Here is an 18,426-nt window from a genome sequence, read left to right as displayed (position 1 = left end):
TGCTGCTGGAAGTAGATAACGTCTCGGCGTTTGGTAGTTTCCATATTCACTGCAAGATCGGTTAATTGTTTGTGAGAGAAGTCTATCTGCCTCTTCCAGCATGAAACCAATCTGGAATAGCGGAAAGCACACGGGGCTCTATATCACGTAGGGCGTGGTCAGAGAATGCCTGGGACATGACACGCTTTTTCCGTGCATGTACAACCATTATTAAAGTCTATTGGTATTCTCGATACCTCGTACTCTCGCTGATACTTCCTGTAGCAACTGACTGGAAGCCTGGGCCCCTCATGGGTGGCACTCATAAAGAGATGCAGATCTAGTCTCTCCCACTCGGTCCGACAGTAAATTGTTGAATCCCACGTTCCTAGTAATCCAAAATGCACTTTCTCTGCTTACACGGACTTTGAACAAACTCTCAGGTAGCATTCTATTTCCCATGTTGATTTTGAGTACGACTAACGACTGTAATTACCATGGCAGATTCTCGAGGCACAAACAGGTGAGATATCTAGCCTGCAGTTGAACCTACTGGCTGAACAGACGAGCAGCTGCTCTCCGCTATGAACTGGGAGACTCGCACTCATATGATTCTGCTGAAGGAACAATTCCACACCCCATGGACCCTGGCAGTACTCATACTGTTTGATTGCCTACTTACAACCTAGCAGGGGTTGCGACCTATTTTCGCACCAATGATGGTGGGTTTGCTTATTTTGACCCGGAGAAGCCTGAGACATTCAGTGCGACTTTGAGCAATCTCCAGGACTTTTATCGAGCACGAAGGCCCATTTGATGCTGTGGTTATCGTTCCTACAGGATTATACCAAGGCAAAGATTCTTACTAGTTCATATCTTGCATGCTGTACGTGCAGCCTTCTTCGTTCAGTTCTCATGGCTCCTCTCCGTCTACCTATGGATTTGTCCTTGGAACAGGATAGTCTGGCTCCAATAGCAGTCATTGGTCTATCACTCCAAATCCTTGGAGGTGTTACGCACCTTGCCGACTATTGGGAGTTGGTGATGGAAAGTCGATGTGTCTGTTAAGATTTTCCCCCCACATAGGATCAATAGTGAGGGTGTGAGTTCACCTAGACCCGGTAGTTGAATCGGTCAAATTTTAATACTCACGTATACGCTGAATGATGGCCCTATACTCTACAGATGCCAGTATGGAAAGGCCCCTTATCCACAGCAACAGCTGCTTCTGGAAACGACCTATCGAGCTCTTGAAAACGGTATATATCATGGAGATTCTTGCATCCAAAGGAATCCAGATGGCTTCCCTCTCTGCGCTACAACGGGGCTTCCTTGCAACTAAGACTCTTCTCAAGACACTGCCTCGATTTCTGATCTACCGCAGTATCCATGTGATCGTTCATGAATCAAAAATAAGTAGCAAAGGAAAAAGATTTACAAGACTACAGAAGATATAGAGTGATTTTGAGACAAAGATACCGATATATCTTGGCTAGCAGTAAAGAAAGCAGATAGTATCTGCGAGGATAGGAATTGATACAAGTCCCAATATTGCCGGTCCACTGACGATGAGGATTATACACAATCAACTGTATCAGAACATGATGGATGACCAAGACTTCTTCAGGATCGGAAGATGAGGATACTTGACAGTCGGCGGTCGCTTGTCTTGTTTACCGTTGGTTCATAGGATAGAAAGATCTGTTCTTCTTTGGCCAAGGTTAGTACAGTACATCTGTTTGGAAAAGAGCACGAACTGTGTACCAAGAGTGTATGGTGTTTTCTTTCTTATCGAGGTTGTCATTAATATCAACTTCTGAACTTAGGCCAGATACACCGTGTGAACAAATCGTAGAACAGTTGTCTTGAAGAATAAAAAAAAATAATCAAAAGGAGAACAGATGCGTATCATCCGGTTGACAAGATAAATAACCGGCGACTGTCGAAGCATCCTCAACTCGACAGCAAATAACAGTGGTCGATTAAGATGGATGAGAATTCCATTGCTAAGAGCTAGAGAAGTGGTAGCCATCCAAGCTTTGCAGTGAGAAGGATCCTAGCTCGGCTTTCGACTCAATTTATACCTTACCAGATAATTCAATATAATCAGTCCCAGCAACAGCCTAGAATGAATGAACAAGTCACTCTTGCATACCCTTCACAAAGATCCCGAATAGCTTCCCTCAACTCAGTCTTTCCCCTCCAGGCTCGATGATGGCTATGGTATGTTACTGCCACCCAAAGAACTCAGGGACGCTAGTGTCCAGCCCCAGCTCATCCAGCCAGTTCAAGAAATCCTCACTGGTTTCGAGAGTATCCACGTTTGGTATGGTCTCACTTTGTCCATGGGTATTGAAGGAACCCCCGATGGAATGGGAATTGTCCCGAACTTGATCACCGCTGTTCGGCCCAGGACGATTGCCTGTACCAGGCTGTGGTCCATCTACCCTCTGCCCGCCTGACGGGTAATCCAAAGTATCATCTAAGAGTTTGATTATGGCCTTGGTGACCTCCACACACGCCTGATGTGTGTAACTAGTCGGTGGGTTGGCACTTTCGAACCAGGAGGCAAGCAGGTTTAGATCACGGATAATCCTGGACCGGGGCATGGAACATGGCAGTGGCACCATGGACACCGTACAGCGATGGAGCTCGGTTGCAACGACACCTGCTGCCGGGAGAGCGTAAAAAAGGAACTAGTTGGTTACAACAGGTTAGATAATGGGATACAGACGGGTTATAATGACTTACAATCCACGTGTACTTCTCTCGGATGCTGCCTTCTTGATCGCTTTGCTTCGTGAAGTCCGTGACTGCCGAGACAATCTGCATGGCCGAGTCCAGCAGATCGGTCATGGCATCGGGACTCTCGCTGCAACGGATGCGCTCGACCTGGAACACCGTATAGAGGTATTCCAGATGGATGACCAGACTAATTATGGACAAGTGCGGGCCCAAAACTCCCCAGGAGCGCTTGCTGTAGTGAAGTTCCTTGGGCACTCTATCCCACAATCGCTTACACTCTTGATAGGTCATCCTACAGGCATGTTAGCTTCACCATAACTAACGAGAAGTCTACGCTATTTGTCCTACTGGAGTTCACTTTCTCTAGAGCCTACGAAGCCCCGCCCCAAGGACAGCTCCATCACCTGCTCTCGCAACCTCGCAATCATATATCGCAACCGGATGACTGTGGCAGGGCGAAGACCACCGCTGAAAGCACCCCATCCATCCGATGTAAGCTGCCTGACAGCTTTGTCGAGGGATAGGTGATCCAGGATGAGACTATGGTCATCGAGATCTAAGGGTAGTTCCACGTCGCAATAATGGTAGGAAAGCCGAGGTGGCCTTCCCAGGAAAGTAGCGAGGTTCTTGTCGGTGCGATATGACGCTGTGAAAACCCTCTTGCGGGTCTGTGAGAGAAAGAAGGGGACGGAGGAGTCAGGAGGATGTGGACGGTGTAGGCCCATTGCATGGATGCAGGAGACCAAGTCCCCAAATTGTGCGTAAATATGATGGTCTATTGTCTGTTAGCCTCGTGCATTGCGCACCAATCGTGTGGAGTGGATTGGTATTACTCGTCTCTCCGTCTATATTTGATCCTAATACGAAATACGCGTAGTGCAGCCAAACCACCAAGTCATTCACATTGTCGTACTGCCTGCAGATTTCAATACATGCATGACTTGCAGCTGCCATCTCCATGGCAAAGGCATCTGGCTGATTTCATCCTTACCGTTCAGAGAGAACAATGGGGAGGGACAGGATATGCTGGCCCCGAGCCCCGCCAGAGCGAATATGAGGCCCACAAACTCCCATCGCAGGTTCACACCGGTGAACAAACGGTAAAACTGGTGCGTTGTCATATTCGCTTCCACCTTGATCACGTTGGTGGCTGTGTTCTGAGTGATGTGGGACCCCAAGCCCTCATGCGGCCATCCCTCCCTGTCCCAGTGGTTTCGCAACAACCGTAAGGGCGTAAGCACAAGAGGAGCTGGGATGACGGTGAATGGGCTGCGATGGTATTTGTCGGTTATTAAATCTTCATACAGCTTGAGGGGACGCAGAAGCTGCACCAGTCGGGGAAACACGTGAGTGAAGTCCGCACTCCAAGCCTTGCGTAAAGTGGATGCATGGGCAGTTTTCGGTGTTGAGAGGCTCATATCCCGTTGATCGCGGTGAAACGCTGACATAAAACTGGTGGACCCCAAATACGTTAGTTGGGAGGTAGACGTCAAGCCTATTTGAGGCCCAGTTGATACGATGCTGTCATCTGGGCTGGTAAAGGTGTCCAAGGCCTCATCATCCGCACGCGATGGGTTTACAGGAGACACACTGCGAGGTGCCTGTGCCTTCTTCCGTGGTCGAGTTAAAGGGGCCGGATGGTAGTAGCACTGGTGCTGTCAGTCTGTATCTTACCCTGGGTTCATCTCCAGATTCAGACAGCAATTGAAGTTATAAGTTTATTCTTACCTTAGAACTTAAGCCCCTAACATCACATCGTCTACACGTTGGTTGTTGATGGTCACACCGGATCTTGGAGATGCGACACGGTTCGCAGGAGATTGGTTTACCATTCTTCCGGACCATGCCCCTAGGAGTGTTCTTCATGGTGAATAGCCTCTGCGATTGAGCATTATCAGCGGTCGTCATGGTCAAGAGGTAGAAGAGAAGTCGGAGTTCCTGCCGGTTACTAATCACAGATTTACTCCGCTCGGGATGAACCCTATATGAGTTAGGGTTGTATTCCGAGACCTGTCGGAATGATATGAATACATCAATGAATATCTGCTGCCCTTGTGCATGATGGCTTTGTCCGCTGTCCAGACTACTCTTCCCCATATATTGGCTGTGCATGAATCAAACCTTCAATAACCTCATCTCCCAGGCCGCGCAGATGATCAACTCTGGGGTTCCGAACGACGCCATCAAGTCGCTCAACCCCTCAGCCCCGTGAGCTTCTCCGGTCCTCATGAAGAACCAACACAGTTCTGTCTACGTATATCTTTCAGGTGAAGGCCTCTGCAGTGGAATTAAGAAGCGTCTCATGCTAGTACTGTAGTCAGACACATATATCTTTGAGCCATGGCCGTTAAGAACTCAGGAATCCCGAGTCTGGGGACTGTACGGCTTCCTACGCCCGTTGGCAACCTCATCTATACGGAGTGATATCGTAGCTTTCATATGTAGTATGACGAATAATATAGAGGAAGGTCTGTCCGTTCTGATCAGTGAGCTGGGTCGGGTCACTTTAAATGCTGAGTCGTCCGTGAATGTGGTGACTCTGATTTGACAGTCCGTGTAGAGTAGTAACTCGGCGATAGTTTGAAGTGTTGACCTTTCAATTTAGTTTCAGAATATTTCTCGGGGACGACAGTGCCCTCATCAATCAAGGTCCCATGTTCAAAATTAGTATAAAGGCCTGGGTAAGTTAGGTTTTCCCAGTTCGATTGAGTAGATGCTAGCTAAAAGTTTTTGACACCGGAAGAATAACGATTATTGAAGACCACGCGTGCAACTCGTATTGGCTGGGCCACAATGATAATATTCAAGCTCGCCCAATCCACTAGTGGTTCCAGCTTGGGATTCCACAGTGAGATGTGGAGTACTCAGGCTCAAGGCTAGGCGTGCATTCCAGTAGACTACTCAGCCGACCAGTTGTATAGATCATAGCATCCCACCCCGATGGGGCATTGATCATAGCGTTAGCTATCGACAGCACGCAGGTCAGTTCCCAGAGCGTTGTACCCATTGCTAGTTATACCATCGCGTGAGGTATCCATGAAATATTGTATGTACTTTACATCTGAACCCAATGCCCCACACTTGAACATGGAGTACTCGTTGCACGAGTATCAGAGGCGCGCCAGTTCCGTCCATCGGCAATGATCTTGTACATGCTATCCATACAGCTCTCGGTGCAGCCAAGAGTCATTGACTCTCTGTATCCACCCAGGGAGATCTCTGCCTGAAGGTTTGGTGGAGAAATACGGCCCAGGACGGGCCATCAGATCTATGCCTGTCTGGGTGGCTGCGCCGAACAATTTTTTTAGATCCAAGACGCCTTCGACAGAAAAGCCTCCATGCTCTTCTTCAACGAGGAATCAGAGTACGTAGAACGAGACAGAGTTGAAACTGAGAGCTTTGGTTTTCTCAAAGTCGTCTAGCCAGATACTGGGCACAGCATAGCGAAGTGGAGCATATTCTCCCGCGAGTGCGAAGATACGTCCGCTATTGACAAAGAAAGTCTGCATCGTATATCACGACAACTTCAACGGAAGCAGGTTTGGAAGCTCGTGGAGGAGAGATGAAGGTAGAGAGCACAGAAGAAATGGGAGCCAGGACATGCAGTAAACTACGAGCCTTCATCATGAAATTTCACGAGATGCAGGATCAAAAGAACAAGCTGTACAACAGAATAGAAGCCTGCTCGTATTATGAATGCATGCTTTATCTTCCATTTCTCCAGCATCTACCGCTGCTCAAGGTATCTGGGAATCCCCTTACAGCGTATTGGCAGTTTCGTCTCTTGACGAGGATAGCTTTGAATCGTACACACCCAGTCTATATCTAACCGATATTGCACTAGCACGAGCGCTTGGGCCTTCGCAGTTACGTCGGCAAAGCACTCCATTGCCTCCGAATCAGAGGAATCATCCATAGTTCCTAGGGAAGCAAAACCTCCCAATCGATTACTCCATGTTGCCAGATGCAGCCATCCATGCGTGGGGAATTCTCTGTATGGAGACTGCTATGGATCGCTGTTAATAGGCCACGCAATATCCTAGAACCTGGAAAGTCTTGAGCTACGCTAGGAGTAGATCTCTCGGTTAAGGTCTTCGCTACGACCCCTTTCCTGCAGAATGCAAGGACTTCTGGTCTTCTCGGAGGAATGCTGTAGCTTTAGACCGACAAAGTGTTCTCGACATTTTATGCTCCGCACAGACCAGGCATACTACCAGAGGTGCATCACACTTCCCACCTGGGGAGGATGATGGTAAAGCCGTCGCCACCCATCACAGCCAAGAGGATGCGTAATGGCCCACTGATGTGAAGACGGGAGCACGTACCCAAAGGTGCCATTCGACTTCTTAGGTTCTATGTTTTAGAAATAGCATTTGCCGACCTGATGTGCTGTCACTGCTATGATATCCCGAGACTTACTCACCTGCATTAAAACTACGTTCTCTAAGTGGAGCCCTCGCAGGCTGCGAAAACCTGGCACATTGCCATCCTTACATACCGCCTCTATTCGGTTCGAATGAGAATGCCATCGATTGACCTAACGATTGCTGAGCGGTCTTTGACCCCCCCGCATTGGACATTCAACGCGTCTTTAATTTCCTCGATATCTCTTTAGGGTTTTAGGCGGCGGCGTTCTCAGATGCCCATTGGTCTTTCGCCGCTGCAGGCATTTAGTGCCCGCATTGGCACTATTAAGATACGAGAGCCCACTGGCTTGCGGTTCTACCCAGAGTCAAGCTACTCGGCCAAGAGAGGAGAGTGGCATGACGGTCTTCACTTGCCCAGACGATGCGCTAAGTATCTAGTGCCAGGTCATTTCTGCCCCTCATTCTCTACATGGGCCACCTGTGCCTCCTTTTCCATGGCTGCCTGTGCGCCAACAGGATCTTCCAGAGCGTGCGGTACGAGCTGGTCACCGAACAGTTCATCGATCTGCTCCAGAGTGCGCCCTTTCGTCTCGGGATAGAAGAAGTAGTAGCAGGTCATCGCGATGAGATTCAGCGCGAAGAACAGGTAAAAGTACTTGAAGCCCACTGAGGACAGCGCGACGGGAGTGAACTGTGCGAAGATTAAGTTGACCGTCCAGTTGGTGAAGGTGGTAAGGGCATTCCCCAGCGCGCGCACTTCAACGGGGAAGATTTCAGCCGGGTAAACCTAGCAGATAGCGGGTTAGGGTGATGGAGGCAGCATTGGATGCAGGAATGAATGCCTACCCAAGAAATGATACCCAAAGGAGTGTAGAAGAGACTAAATACGAAATTCATGGCGACCATGGACCGCAGCTGGTGTGGGTTATTGGCATCCATGTATTGGGCTTGGACGGCGTTGACGAGCAGAGACGCGGCGAGAAACGCAGCAGACACAATCAGCGGCTTAACACGTCCAACCTTGTCCACGAGGTATAGACAGATGGTGCAATACACAATGGCAAGCGCGCCACTGATCCCGATGATCATGAGCGAAGTCTGATTGTCGATCCCCAGGATCTCATAAATTCGGGGACCGTAACTAGGCAGGTTAGCACGGATCCAAACCTGTCGAGTAACCTGGATACGGACTAATTAATCACGTTGATGCCGGAGAGAGGTCCAAATGCCTGTACACCACACCCAAGAATCAATCGACGACGCCAGGATGGTTTCGTCACGATGGTCCTCCAAGAGGTATTGCCAGCAGCACGGTCGGCGTCGATGACGTCTCGGATCTCGCAGAATTCCAGCTCGACTAGCCCAGGAGAGGCATTACCTCGCAGCCGTGTAAGGACTGTCTTGGCCTCTTCATATCTATCCTTCTCCATCAGCCAACGTGGCGACTCATCGAGAAACCAAATGCCGGCAATTAGAATCAGACCGGGTATGTTCTGAAAGGCGAGCGGGAATCTCCCTGGAATGAATCAGTACGGTCCGTTGATCCCATTAAGCCCGGAGACAATACATGAAAATTCCGTAGAGGCAAAGGAACAACCGTATCCAAGCCACTGGGCAACAAGAAACCCCCAGCTCAACATCCATTGAAGCAACCCGGAAAGGGTGGCACGCCATTTTGGCTCAGACAACTCAGCAGCGTACATGGGGATCGTAGCTGTGAGCATTCCCACGGCCATTCCAGCAATGAAGCGGCCAACAATAAGCATCGCCATGTTCACGGCACCAGCCTGTAAGGCACAGCCTAGACAGGAGATAACAGAACCCGCCAGGATTGTCCATTTTCGACCTAACCAGTCCGCGCAGACCATGTTCACCATTGTACCGAGAATGGCGCCTCCTTGGAATGCTGAAACAATACCACCCGTGACGGTGTCGCTGGGATTGGTGAAGTACTCTTGGAATGTGGGTAGCGAGATCGTGGAGGTAATGATACCGCTATCATAGCCGAAGAGGAAGCCTAGTGACGAGCTTAAGTACGGAGAGCTGGTGTTAAGGAACCCTTGACCAACCTCCTACAGCCAAGAAAACAGCGGAAAATACAGTCTTGAAAGGCAACATAGTGAGACAATAGTGGCCGGGAATTAAGTTCGTTCAGCTATAGTAGGGAAAACATAGAAGGTCTTCTGCAATGTCCTGAAGGAAGTTATATAGCACCGAGGCTACATTCCCTCGATGCGTATGCGGAGTATAGCTTTTAAGCAATAGACGCCTGGCACAAAATGCGGGGATACACGGGGAATGTTAACCCGAGCGTATGATAGAGTTCAGCTAGCAGATCAAGCCCAGGGCTATACCTTACGATGAAGATGAGGTGATGCGGAGCAGAGAGTGGAGAGAGAGAGTTTGGTATGTCCCCTTGTCCGAAGTGAACGAAGCCAGGCTTTTCTGCCCATCAACAGGGTCTCGGGTAAGAACAAGCCGACAGGAAGTTGGATACAAAAGTTAGACCCTGGCTCTGATGTTCCCTTGGACTCTAACCTCATTCTAAATCCCAGTTGTGGTTTCCTGATTGTAGATACATCGTATCTATCTTCGGGCTAGATAGCCATGTCCTGTCTGTTGGGATCAAAGTGGAGGCCAGGAAGATAATTCAAGAGCAACCAGAGAAAGTTTCAGACTGAGAGACATCGAACATAGACAGATTAAAGCGAAATTGTTTTTTTTTGCTACCCGAGGAAGCACCGGGCGTTGTGTGATCCGCACCGAGATAGCACTACTATGCCCGGTACCAGAGACCAATATAAGAAGCTCGGCGCTTGGTATCCCTCTAAGCGGATCACCTATACTTGTTTCTCGAACAGGAGCTGAGCACAAAGTTTCTCCGTTTCATAAACAGGCGTTCGATACTCTGCACAATGGCCGTGAGATCTCTCCCAGTTGACAGCACTCCAAGTAGCAAAGCGCGATATCCTGGCCCCGACAATTGCCTGTTGGATGATCTGACGTTGTTCACCAGCAGAACATCTGCAGTCCTTCTAGTCACCGCTTCAATATTACTGGCGATTGTCAAGATCAACGCAATTCCTCCGACTGGCCCACGCCGATGACTGCAACTTCGTGAGGGAGCCGTGAGGGAGCCACTTTGACTGGAGCTACTGGAAATCTGGCCAGTGTAAGGGTTTTGCAGACTTCGTCACTGTTTTAGAACGTATTATGGCTTGCACGAGGGGTTCCTTTCTGTACGCCATGCAGAAGACTGATCATGCGGCCCCCTACACAGGTAAAACCGGGAAAGCTCTTGGACAGAGGTATCTGAAGTATCTGTGGATTGGCAGTCTTGGCTGGCGCTTTCATGTGTAATGTGAATCATGCAGTGGCACAAGCTGACAGCTTGCATATCCTATAAACCCGAAGTATACGTTTGGGCGATATAGCCAACCCGCACACGGCGAGAAAGCCGTCTCACGAGATCTAGGCATTCTCCTCATTGGTGCATTACTCACTAAGAGAAACGGTGCAAGACGGCTCATCTCTACCAACCTCTACTCGCCATTCACTCAGGCAGAGATACTGGTGGTGTCCGACTGACTTTTACGACCCGTCACTCGATGCATCTCCGATCCTTCCTCAGAGGGTATTGTCGTCAGTGAACGTGAACCGGAATGTGGATGTCCCAGCTGTTTTCCGCTCTTCCTTCTGGGGTCACTTTCACCTACATAATGGAGTATCTTCCAGTCCGGAGTCAGTTGTGTCGAAGAGAATAGTATCCACAAGTTGCTGACAGGCCGAGTCAACCTCTATGGCAGGTAAGCTCATTATCAATGCATTGTAGAGGTTCTGCCAACGACCCTTGAGACCCCAACACAGACGGAAGATCGAACAACCATTACATACCGGTTCATTGACGGTAGTGGACCTCTAGAGTTGGATGGTGAAGGATTTTACAGCGGATATGCCTGTGTTTGATCTGCTGGGGATATGGAGGTCTCAGTCCTAGGGAACATCGTTACGAGAGAACGGGAAGCAGCCCAAGGCAACTGACTAGAGAGATGATCTCTATCTTCGGAGTAATGTTGACCCTAACATATGCGAGAGAGGCTTGTATCTCTAACATAAGGCAAAAGACTCATGCACGCAGCTTTATCTGTATGCAGCATCCTCCCCAAGAAACCCATTCCCCCAAAGCGGGATTCTTGGTCGCAATGAAACTGCCTTCCTTCGTGGGTGGAACATCACCATCGCTGCCAATGTTCGTCAACATTACGGCATAGATGTATAGACTTGCAATGTGGACCAGCCCGGCGATTCGCTCGCGACCAAGGATCCCGACAGCCTCATCATATTCCTCATCCTGCATTGGTCGCCACAACTGTACCATTCTCTCCTGTTCGTCGAGTCCGCCGGGGACCCTTCCATGTACCGCTTGCTGAATTTGCTCTCGCGACAGTCCAGCCGCCAAGGCATTCTCGGCATGCGCGTACAAGACATACGGCGTGTCATACTCGGTCAGAACTGCGAGTCACAAGCTCTCTCTCCTTGATCATGAATCTCTCCTGTCAGCGATGGCAAAAGTGAGGTTGAACCATGGCTTCACCAGATCCTCCGCGTAACTGTCCAACATCACATCAGCCTTCGCCCCAGTCACGACGTGGGAAGATCATCTTCTGAAAGCGAAACTTACGGCAAAGAAGCATCAGGACCCAGGAGCGGGCCAAAAGCATCGTGCCATTCCAGCTGTGAAGGCGGGTGAGCGAAGGTTTGTCGAATGCTTTAATGAAGTCCGTGGATAGGGTGCGCTCATCCGCGGGGATTGCTGGGAATCTAGCCATCGTCGTCCTAGAAGACTGTCAGACGACTCGCAAATTCGAGTAGTCTGGTCATGTTGACCCTGATTTCTAGCTTTAATTCAATCCAAGTCGCGCAGCCTTGCATTAGCGGTCATGGACGTATTGTGATAACCGAGTAAATACACAAGTAAAGACTTTGGCATTACAGTTATGCCACCAACTGCTGGCTATGTGAGGGCAAAACTTGAGTTCAGCGAGGAAAAGCTTTCACCAGCACAGGTGGTAAACCCGACAACCGTTGTGACTGGGCCATGGTTGATAGGATCTCTCAATGAAACCCAACGCTCACTCAGCCACGTGGAACAATGTGAAAATTAGCTACAAAGGATAGCCTGGGATAGTTTCCTCCCGGCATGCATAACGAACGGTATCTCTAGATCTAGCACCAACACGACAGCTCCGTCGGCTACTGCCAAAATGCCAACGTCTTCATCTCCTCCAATGATATTGACCGAATCTGGGTCCGCGGAAATCGGTCGTCCACGGCCGGCTCATCTGCCAAATCCAAATAATGCAACGTCGAGATACCTACGGCTTCCACAAAGGCCAGCACACGATGGAAGTTCAACCCCACCTGGTCGAGCCCATGGCTGTCATCGGACAAACAGAAACGACCTCCTCGCGCCAGGAATTCCTACGGTCATTAGTCTTATCGCTGACGCTTTCTTCCTGGGGGTGGCGCAGCATACCTTGCAAATCTCCGCCTTGGGATACGGCTCGCTCATGCCCTTCCGCAGTGCAGCCGAATTCAACTCCAACAGCCCGCCGTATGAGGCGACGAAGTCTAGATTCCGCAGGATGCGTTCCCAAACGGCAGGCCACTGGGTAAAGCTGCGTTCGGGGTCGTCGCTCTTCAGCCGGATCAGATCGAAATGCCCCACGACTAGCGGCTTCAGCTGCCGCAGCATCTCATACTGCTCATCGAAGTACACCTGGAAGAGCTGTTCGTCCGTACCGCCGGCCAGATCCCGCGCTTGCACGTACATATCCCGGTCGTAGTCGATGGGGATCGTCAACGTGTGGTGGACGGAGCCCATGAAGAACTCGAAGGGGTGACGCGCCAGAGATGCCTCAATGAGTGTGCGGGATTCCGGACGGATCCAGTCGATTTCGAACCCGATCAGGATTTTGATCCGGTCTGCATACTTTTCGCGCAGCCGTTGCGCCTCCTGGAAGTACGCGGCTTCGTTGGCCACCAGGCCCGTCTCCGTGTTGCCTGCCTCGATCTACCGCCACCGTTAGCTGTGCGGATTACCGTGGAGCGTCAGGCGAGGTACCTCTTCTGGATAGAAATCTTCTTGGGCCCGCGGCATGTGCTCGGTCAGGCAGAAGACCTGGAATTTCTTGGTGATGGCGAGCTGGATGACCTCCTCCAGCGAGTCTTTGGCGTGCCCCGGGCAGAATTGCCCGGAGTGGCTATGATGTGAGAAAGGCATTGCCGATGTGGAGTTGACGATGAAGGAGTGAGGTCTTTTGGATGCCGAATCAATGCACAGACACTTTATTTACCCCGCGATGACTCAGATGGGTGCGGGCAGCCGGTTGAGACTTTGACGACCGTTATCAAATACGTCCGGAGAGACACTCCAATCCTGATGTCACGATGTGCGTCGCGTACCGCACGACTGATTGCATGCAGTGGTGGAGATGATGGGAAATCCTGATCGAAGAGGATGGGGCGATGGAGATGATGCGCGGACAAATCGGAAGACTGGTTCATGAACTGTCCCGGTCCCACCGGATCAATCCTGATAGATTACATACACTCTACAAAGCGTCTTGAATTCACCTCTCTGTTGAACTGCTACTCCGTCCATAAAGGACGTCGTCCTGTCGTTCCATGGTAGACATGTACCTCGGCTCGACACATACGGGTTGCAGATGTGCCCAAGCGCCTGCCCTGACTGTAGCCATATCGCCAACCTCGTAGTGCTTCCCATCGAAGGGCTGGATTGTCGCTGAGGTTGTTGCAACGGGAATGCTCCACGGTTAGACGCACCGAGGTACCTTGTCCTCCACTCCAATGTCCAATCCCACTCCCAGTAGACGAGACACGTAGCCACCGCGCCGACGAGCGGTTTAAACCCATGGAGCGAAGCTCGCATCCCATCTGGTCCGAGCTGTGATATGTGATCTCTCAGGCAGGACAGATGGTCATCCCACGCCCCAGAGATCAACCTCATCCGACCGCCAGAACAGTAGCAATAACGTACTCCCCATCGTGTGAGATGGACAGCTTCCCAATGCGGGGCGTCTCTCCGTCCAAGTAGACTATTTCCGGTCTGCCCCTGTCCGTCTCGCTCACCCGTACCATTACGTCCTTCCATCCCAGGCTCGCCGCTCCATTCGGTGCAGCCTTGCGTGCGGCTTCCTTGGCGGCGAACCGACCAGCGAGCCAGCGGGCCATGTCCGTGATATTCGGATTCGGATTCGCGCGTGGGTTTGGCGGATTCGTGGCAGCCGGCAGGGCAAAGCGAGTGCGGAAGTCGCGTTGTTCATGGTCGTGGAGGATGCGTCGCGTGAAGCGTGTCAGGTAGTCGCCGCGGTGGAGGAGGCGCGTGATACGGGGGAGATGTACGATGTCCGTACCGATATTCAGGGCCACCGGAAAGGGCAGCGGTTTCATGGTGGCCACGGCGGAGTGCAGCTGGCGTGAGGGGTCGGTCGGTGTGCGGATGAGGAGTGAGAGGATCGAGAGAATCTTTCTGGCCGCAACCACTTACGGCGGGGTCAGGTGACTCCGTGGGTGACGCCAGGTTCGGTCGACTTTGGTGGATGCGTCGAGTCGAATTCGATCATGTATGGAGCAGTAGTTTAGATTGCTATAGCAAAGGTACATGAAAATATCGCCTATCAAACGGTCTACGCCACGCATGGATCGGCGGTCAAACCGCCCTACGAAACCAACGGTGCACCGGACACGATTCTCCAACTCTTGTTGATGATTACCAGCATAGAAGAACATAGCTCAATGCGGTGTATACCTCTATATGTACAGATCACACACCTCGCCACTGGTACAAGCCGCCCAGCAGTTCGACACATAATACAAGGCCCGCCCCAGTTGCCATCCTGTTTCGGATCAGACGATTGACGCTCTTCAAGTCAGGGAGAGTCGTAGTCAAGATTTCGTGGGCTCCGGGACGGTCCTCGATTCATTTCTCCTCCTTCGGAGATCTTAATGGCCGCTCTTCTTCTCCTCCCCGCTTCCGTTCACTTGCTTCAGGAAGTCCCTGTGGTTGACCGCATGGTTAGCGAGGTTTCATGGCTCCCGTAGAACGACCTGATGGCGGATTGGCCGGGTTGTGATTCTGTTTCCCGGCCGTGGACTAGCTCAATGCTGGTACAATGACACTGTCGTCGCTCATTGCTCCAAGACGATTGCAACAGACGCAATAGACGCAACAGCATCCGACGTCACCCGTCGGGAAGGAGGTATGGAATGGAGAGAGGGAGAGAGGACATACTGGATGAAGGTCTCCTCGTCCTTGGAAGAAGCCTGGATTGGGGGAGCGGCCTGCTTGGGCTGAGAGCCACCGCGGGTGGCGAGGTAGACACCACCGAAGAGGGAGCCGAGAACACCCATGGCAAGCTAGGAGAACGACAGGATCAGCAACGGGGGGATCTTCCACGCAAGGCCGTCAAGACCATCGCAGCTCCATCACGCGGCGAACAGACTTTGGAGCCAGGGGAGCCGGCGAGGCAGCATTAGGGACATACCACGTGGGAGCCGACTTGCTTGCCGGCGAGCTGGTAGTAGACAACCATGATGACGGGTAGACGGGAGTTGATTGAGACGGGGGAGTGGAGGGACGAAACAACGGCGGAGAGGCAGTGAAGCGAAATGATCTCAAGGAAAGGCGAGGTTCGGGTTTCGGATTGCAGGGGCTTACTCAGGCTGAGGCGGTGCAGGCCGGTGGCTGGTGCACCAGCCACCGTTCAGTCCTGCACAGGAACTGCTAGTCGCATAACGAGTGCACTAACCATCTGCGTAGTTATGTACACTATCTTAGTCATCGCCATCCGCAATGCACCTGAGCCAGCCGCCGTCACGGGAAACTCTCCCGGGTCTATCCGAGGTTCCGCGGCCATGACGTCGGAAGAGATCGGTCATGCCATCCGGCCGCATCCTTCGCTGTTGCTTGTCTTCAGCATGGGCAAAGGGTCAATGGAGGCCAGGGATCACTCTCTGAGGAAAGGAAGAGCTGCTCGCAAACCACGGGAAAGAGCAAACGAAAAGAAACCAAACGACAGAAACATGAGGGAGCGTCCGGATCACAGGAAGAAACAACCTCGGGGGAAGTGAACTCTTCCTCGCTGGAGCTGGAGCTGGTCGGCAAGCGTGTGCGGCTATGCTATGGCACGTTGGGGATTCCTTCATTAGCATCCACTCCGGTCCTCCTCCCTCATTCAAGTCTCTCCTATTCACTCATCTCGGAATCGGACAGTCGATACGACTACTCGCACGGCCCCGACGACTGTAACGCGCACGAAGTCCATACGATCATCATCATCATCATCATGCTCTGGGGATCACAGTCCCAGCCTGAGGACTCGCCGGAGAAGCCCATTCCCCGAGAGAAACTGCCTCCGCAACTACAGCAACTCGTGGATCACGACGACGGCTTCTATGATGACATCTACTCGTCCTAGTATGTTGTGGTTCTTCTTTCTTCTTCCCCACACTGTTCCTTGTCCCCGCAAAAAGGAAACCTCGTTACGTCAATGCATCCATCAGTAAATCAGGGGTTTCCTGCGAGTACCCAAACACACTTCCTTCCTCTTCGTTGTTGTTCCCACTAAGGACTGGCACAAGACTCTCGCACTAACCGAATCATCATCTGCCCAACAACAATAGCTCCGTGGATTCCACCGACACTCCCTACCGATATGCCGGATACGCCAATCGACTCCGCACCGTGTTGCTCTCCGCCCATCGTTACGTCGCCTATACCTCGGACATAGGCGAATCCTTCCGTCCCGTAGCTCATCCATATCTGGTGCGCTCCGCCTACGCTATCTCCTGGTCGTACCTGATCGGCGATGTTGCCCATGAAGGCTACAAGGCCTACCTGCGCAATCGGCGCGTGCTCGCGCGCCCGGCGAGGCCTACAAGGACGCCAAGGATCTCACCCAAGATCAAGTCATCAAGGGCATGGCTACCGGCAATGTCGGCGGCTCGTTACGCTCCTCCACGGGGGAGTCGGATTCCCTGGAGCCCTGGCCCACGACTCGGATTCCGCTCATCGAGGATTACCGTGTGGTCATGGCCAAGCGTGCCGTGTTCCAGAGCATCGCTAGTATGGGACTACCCGCTCTGACCATTCATTCCGTGGTGAAATATTCGGGCCGCGCCTTGAAAAATTCCAAGAGTGTCTGGTTCCGCACTTGGGCGCCTATTGGAGTGAGTTTTCCTTTTCGCTGTGCGTTGTGATCTGAATGGGAGTGCTAACAGAGCCGTTCGCTCAGCTTGGTCTCTCCGTCGTCCCCTTCCTCCCGTACATCTTCGACGAACCCGTCGACGAGGCCGTCGAGTGGTCCTTCCGCGCCGCCATCCGCGCCTACGCCGGCGAGGATGCCGTCCGTCCGCTGCCCCCAGCGCAGACCGACGCCGATGCCAGCACCACCGCCCTCACCACCCACTCCTGGGAAGAATACAAGGCGGAACGCCGTCAGGCGAGGGAAGAGCGGAAGAAGGAGCTCGAGGAACGCGGACAGAAAGGACCGTTGGCCTTGCTGGGATTGGGGGGAAAGGAGGACTCGAAAAAGAAGACGGAGTAATCGTGACGCGTCGTTTCCTGGTTTCATTTCTTTCAGATCTTGGCTTGTCTGTTTCCTTTATGCATGGGAGCGTTGGTGCCTCTTTCTTTCGTGCTTTTCCTTTCGTTCTGTTGTTCTTCCACCTTTGCATGTACATATATACATACATACCTTAGCCTTGTGGCAGACTCGTCCGACCGCTTGCGTTGCCTTGATCAACTCCTCTACGGGATATCGTTTCTACTAGTGCATGCTCAGGTCCAGCGAGTCATATCAGTCTCGTAGGAACACTCTCGGGAGACGTAGACCTCGCTCGGTGCAGCCTCGAATACTCGTGGGTCAGCCAGATGCTACCATCAACCCGACCATTCCACCTACATCCACACGACGGGAACATACTCAAAATCATTCAATCCATGCCGACGCATGGCTCATTTCGCTTTCTACTGGCACTATACAACTGTATACACATGGACAAGCGACAGAAGGAAACTCCATCCGGTCAGGGAACAATAGGAACACGGACAAGAGGGAACAAGGGGGTAGTGTAGGATAGTACGACATCACTCGTCACAGATACCTTACCACCCATCCATTAGAGAGCGGGAGAGGAGGTCCAAATCAAAGAATACAAAAAAATTCTTTACGGTAAATAATAAGATTTGGTGGGGCCAAGGTCTTTTGCACTGGATCACCATCAAGGAGAGTAAGAAAGGAGAAAAAAAAGA

General features: G+C 51.5%; 6 protein-coding genes across 6 annotated transcripts; 1 reads left to right on the top strand and 5 right to left on the bottom strand.

The window, feature by feature from the left end:
- Nucleotides 1–2,207: 2,207 nt before the first annotated feature.
- Nucleotides 2,208–4,632, bottom strand: ANOM_008700 (uncharacterized protein; the record flags this gene model as incomplete). Its single annotated transcript, XM_015553956.1, has 5 exons — nt 2,208–2,675; nt 2,731–3,016; nt 3,073–3,499; nt 3,638–4,373; nt 4,453–4,632. 5 exons carry the CDS (start codon nt 4,630–4,632, stop codon nt 2,208–2,210), a joined length of 2,097 nt encoding a protein of 698 aa, XP_015403220.1.
- Nucleotides 4,633–7,536: 2,904 nt separating this feature from the next.
- On the bottom strand, nt 7,537–9,209 carry ANOM_008699 (sugar porter family MFS transporter; the record flags this gene model as incomplete). Its single annotated transcript, XM_015553955.1, has 5 exons — nt 7,537–7,878; nt 7,938–8,232; nt 8,283–8,607; nt 8,659–9,108; nt 9,161–9,209. The coding sequence occupies 5 exons, from the start codon at nt 9,207–9,209 to the stop codon at nt 7,537–7,539; spliced, it is 1,461 nt and encodes a 486-aa protein (XP_015403228.1).
- Nucleotides 9,210–11,217: 2,008 nt separating this feature from the next.
- On the bottom strand, nt 11,218–11,920 carry ANOM_008698 (uncharacterized protein; the record flags this gene model as incomplete). The annotated part of the gene is made up of 2 exons (XM_015553954.1): nt 11,218–11,603; nt 11,773–11,920. 2 exons carry the CDS (start codon nt 11,918–11,920, stop codon nt 11,218–11,220), a joined length of 534 nt encoding a protein of 177 aa, XP_015403227.1.
- A 424-nt stretch (nt 11,921–12,344) lies between these two features.
- ANOM_008697 (histidinol-phosphatase) lies at nt 12,345–14,564 on the bottom strand (the record flags this gene model as incomplete). The annotated part of the gene is made up of 5 exons (XM_015553953.1): nt 12,345–12,572; nt 12,628–13,164; nt 13,216–13,437; nt 13,794–14,058; nt 14,152–14,564. 5 exons carry the CDS (start codon nt 14,562–14,564, stop codon nt 12,345–12,347), a joined length of 1,665 nt encoding a protein of 554 aa, XP_015403225.1.
- Nucleotides 14,565–14,813: 249 nt separating this feature from the next.
- Nucleotides 14,814–15,818, bottom strand: ANOM_008696 (uncharacterized protein; the record flags this gene model as incomplete). Its single annotated transcript, XM_015553952.1, has 3 exons — nt 14,814–15,171; nt 15,406–15,530; nt 15,659–15,818. Coding segments are annotated over 3 exons (318 nt in total), but the record flags the coding sequence as incomplete, so codon positions are not given.
- A 148-nt stretch (nt 15,819–15,966) lies between these two features.
- On the top strand, nt 15,967–17,719 carry ANOM_008695 (mitochondrial fission process 1 family protein; the record flags this gene model as incomplete). Its single annotated transcript, XM_015553951.1, has 5 exons — nt 15,967–16,017; nt 16,091–16,590; nt 16,797–17,025; nt 17,091–17,342; nt 17,408–17,719. 5 exons carry the CDS (start codon nt 15,967–15,969, stop codon nt 17,717–17,719), a joined length of 1,344 nt encoding a protein of 447 aa, XP_015403226.1.
- Nucleotides 17,720–18,426: the final 707 nt, after the last annotated feature.

This window comes from Aspergillus nomiae (assembly GCF_001204775.2).
Source record: "Aspergillus nomiae NRRL 13137 chromosome Unknown contig00358, whole genome shotgun sequence".
Taxonomy (NCBI): domain Eukaryota; kingdom Fungi; phylum Ascomycota; class Eurotiomycetes; order Eurotiales; family Aspergillaceae; genus Aspergillus; species Aspergillus nomiae.
The sequence above is the reverse complement of the archived record's forward strand: the minus strand, read 5'-3'. Positions and strand labels throughout refer to the sequence as shown.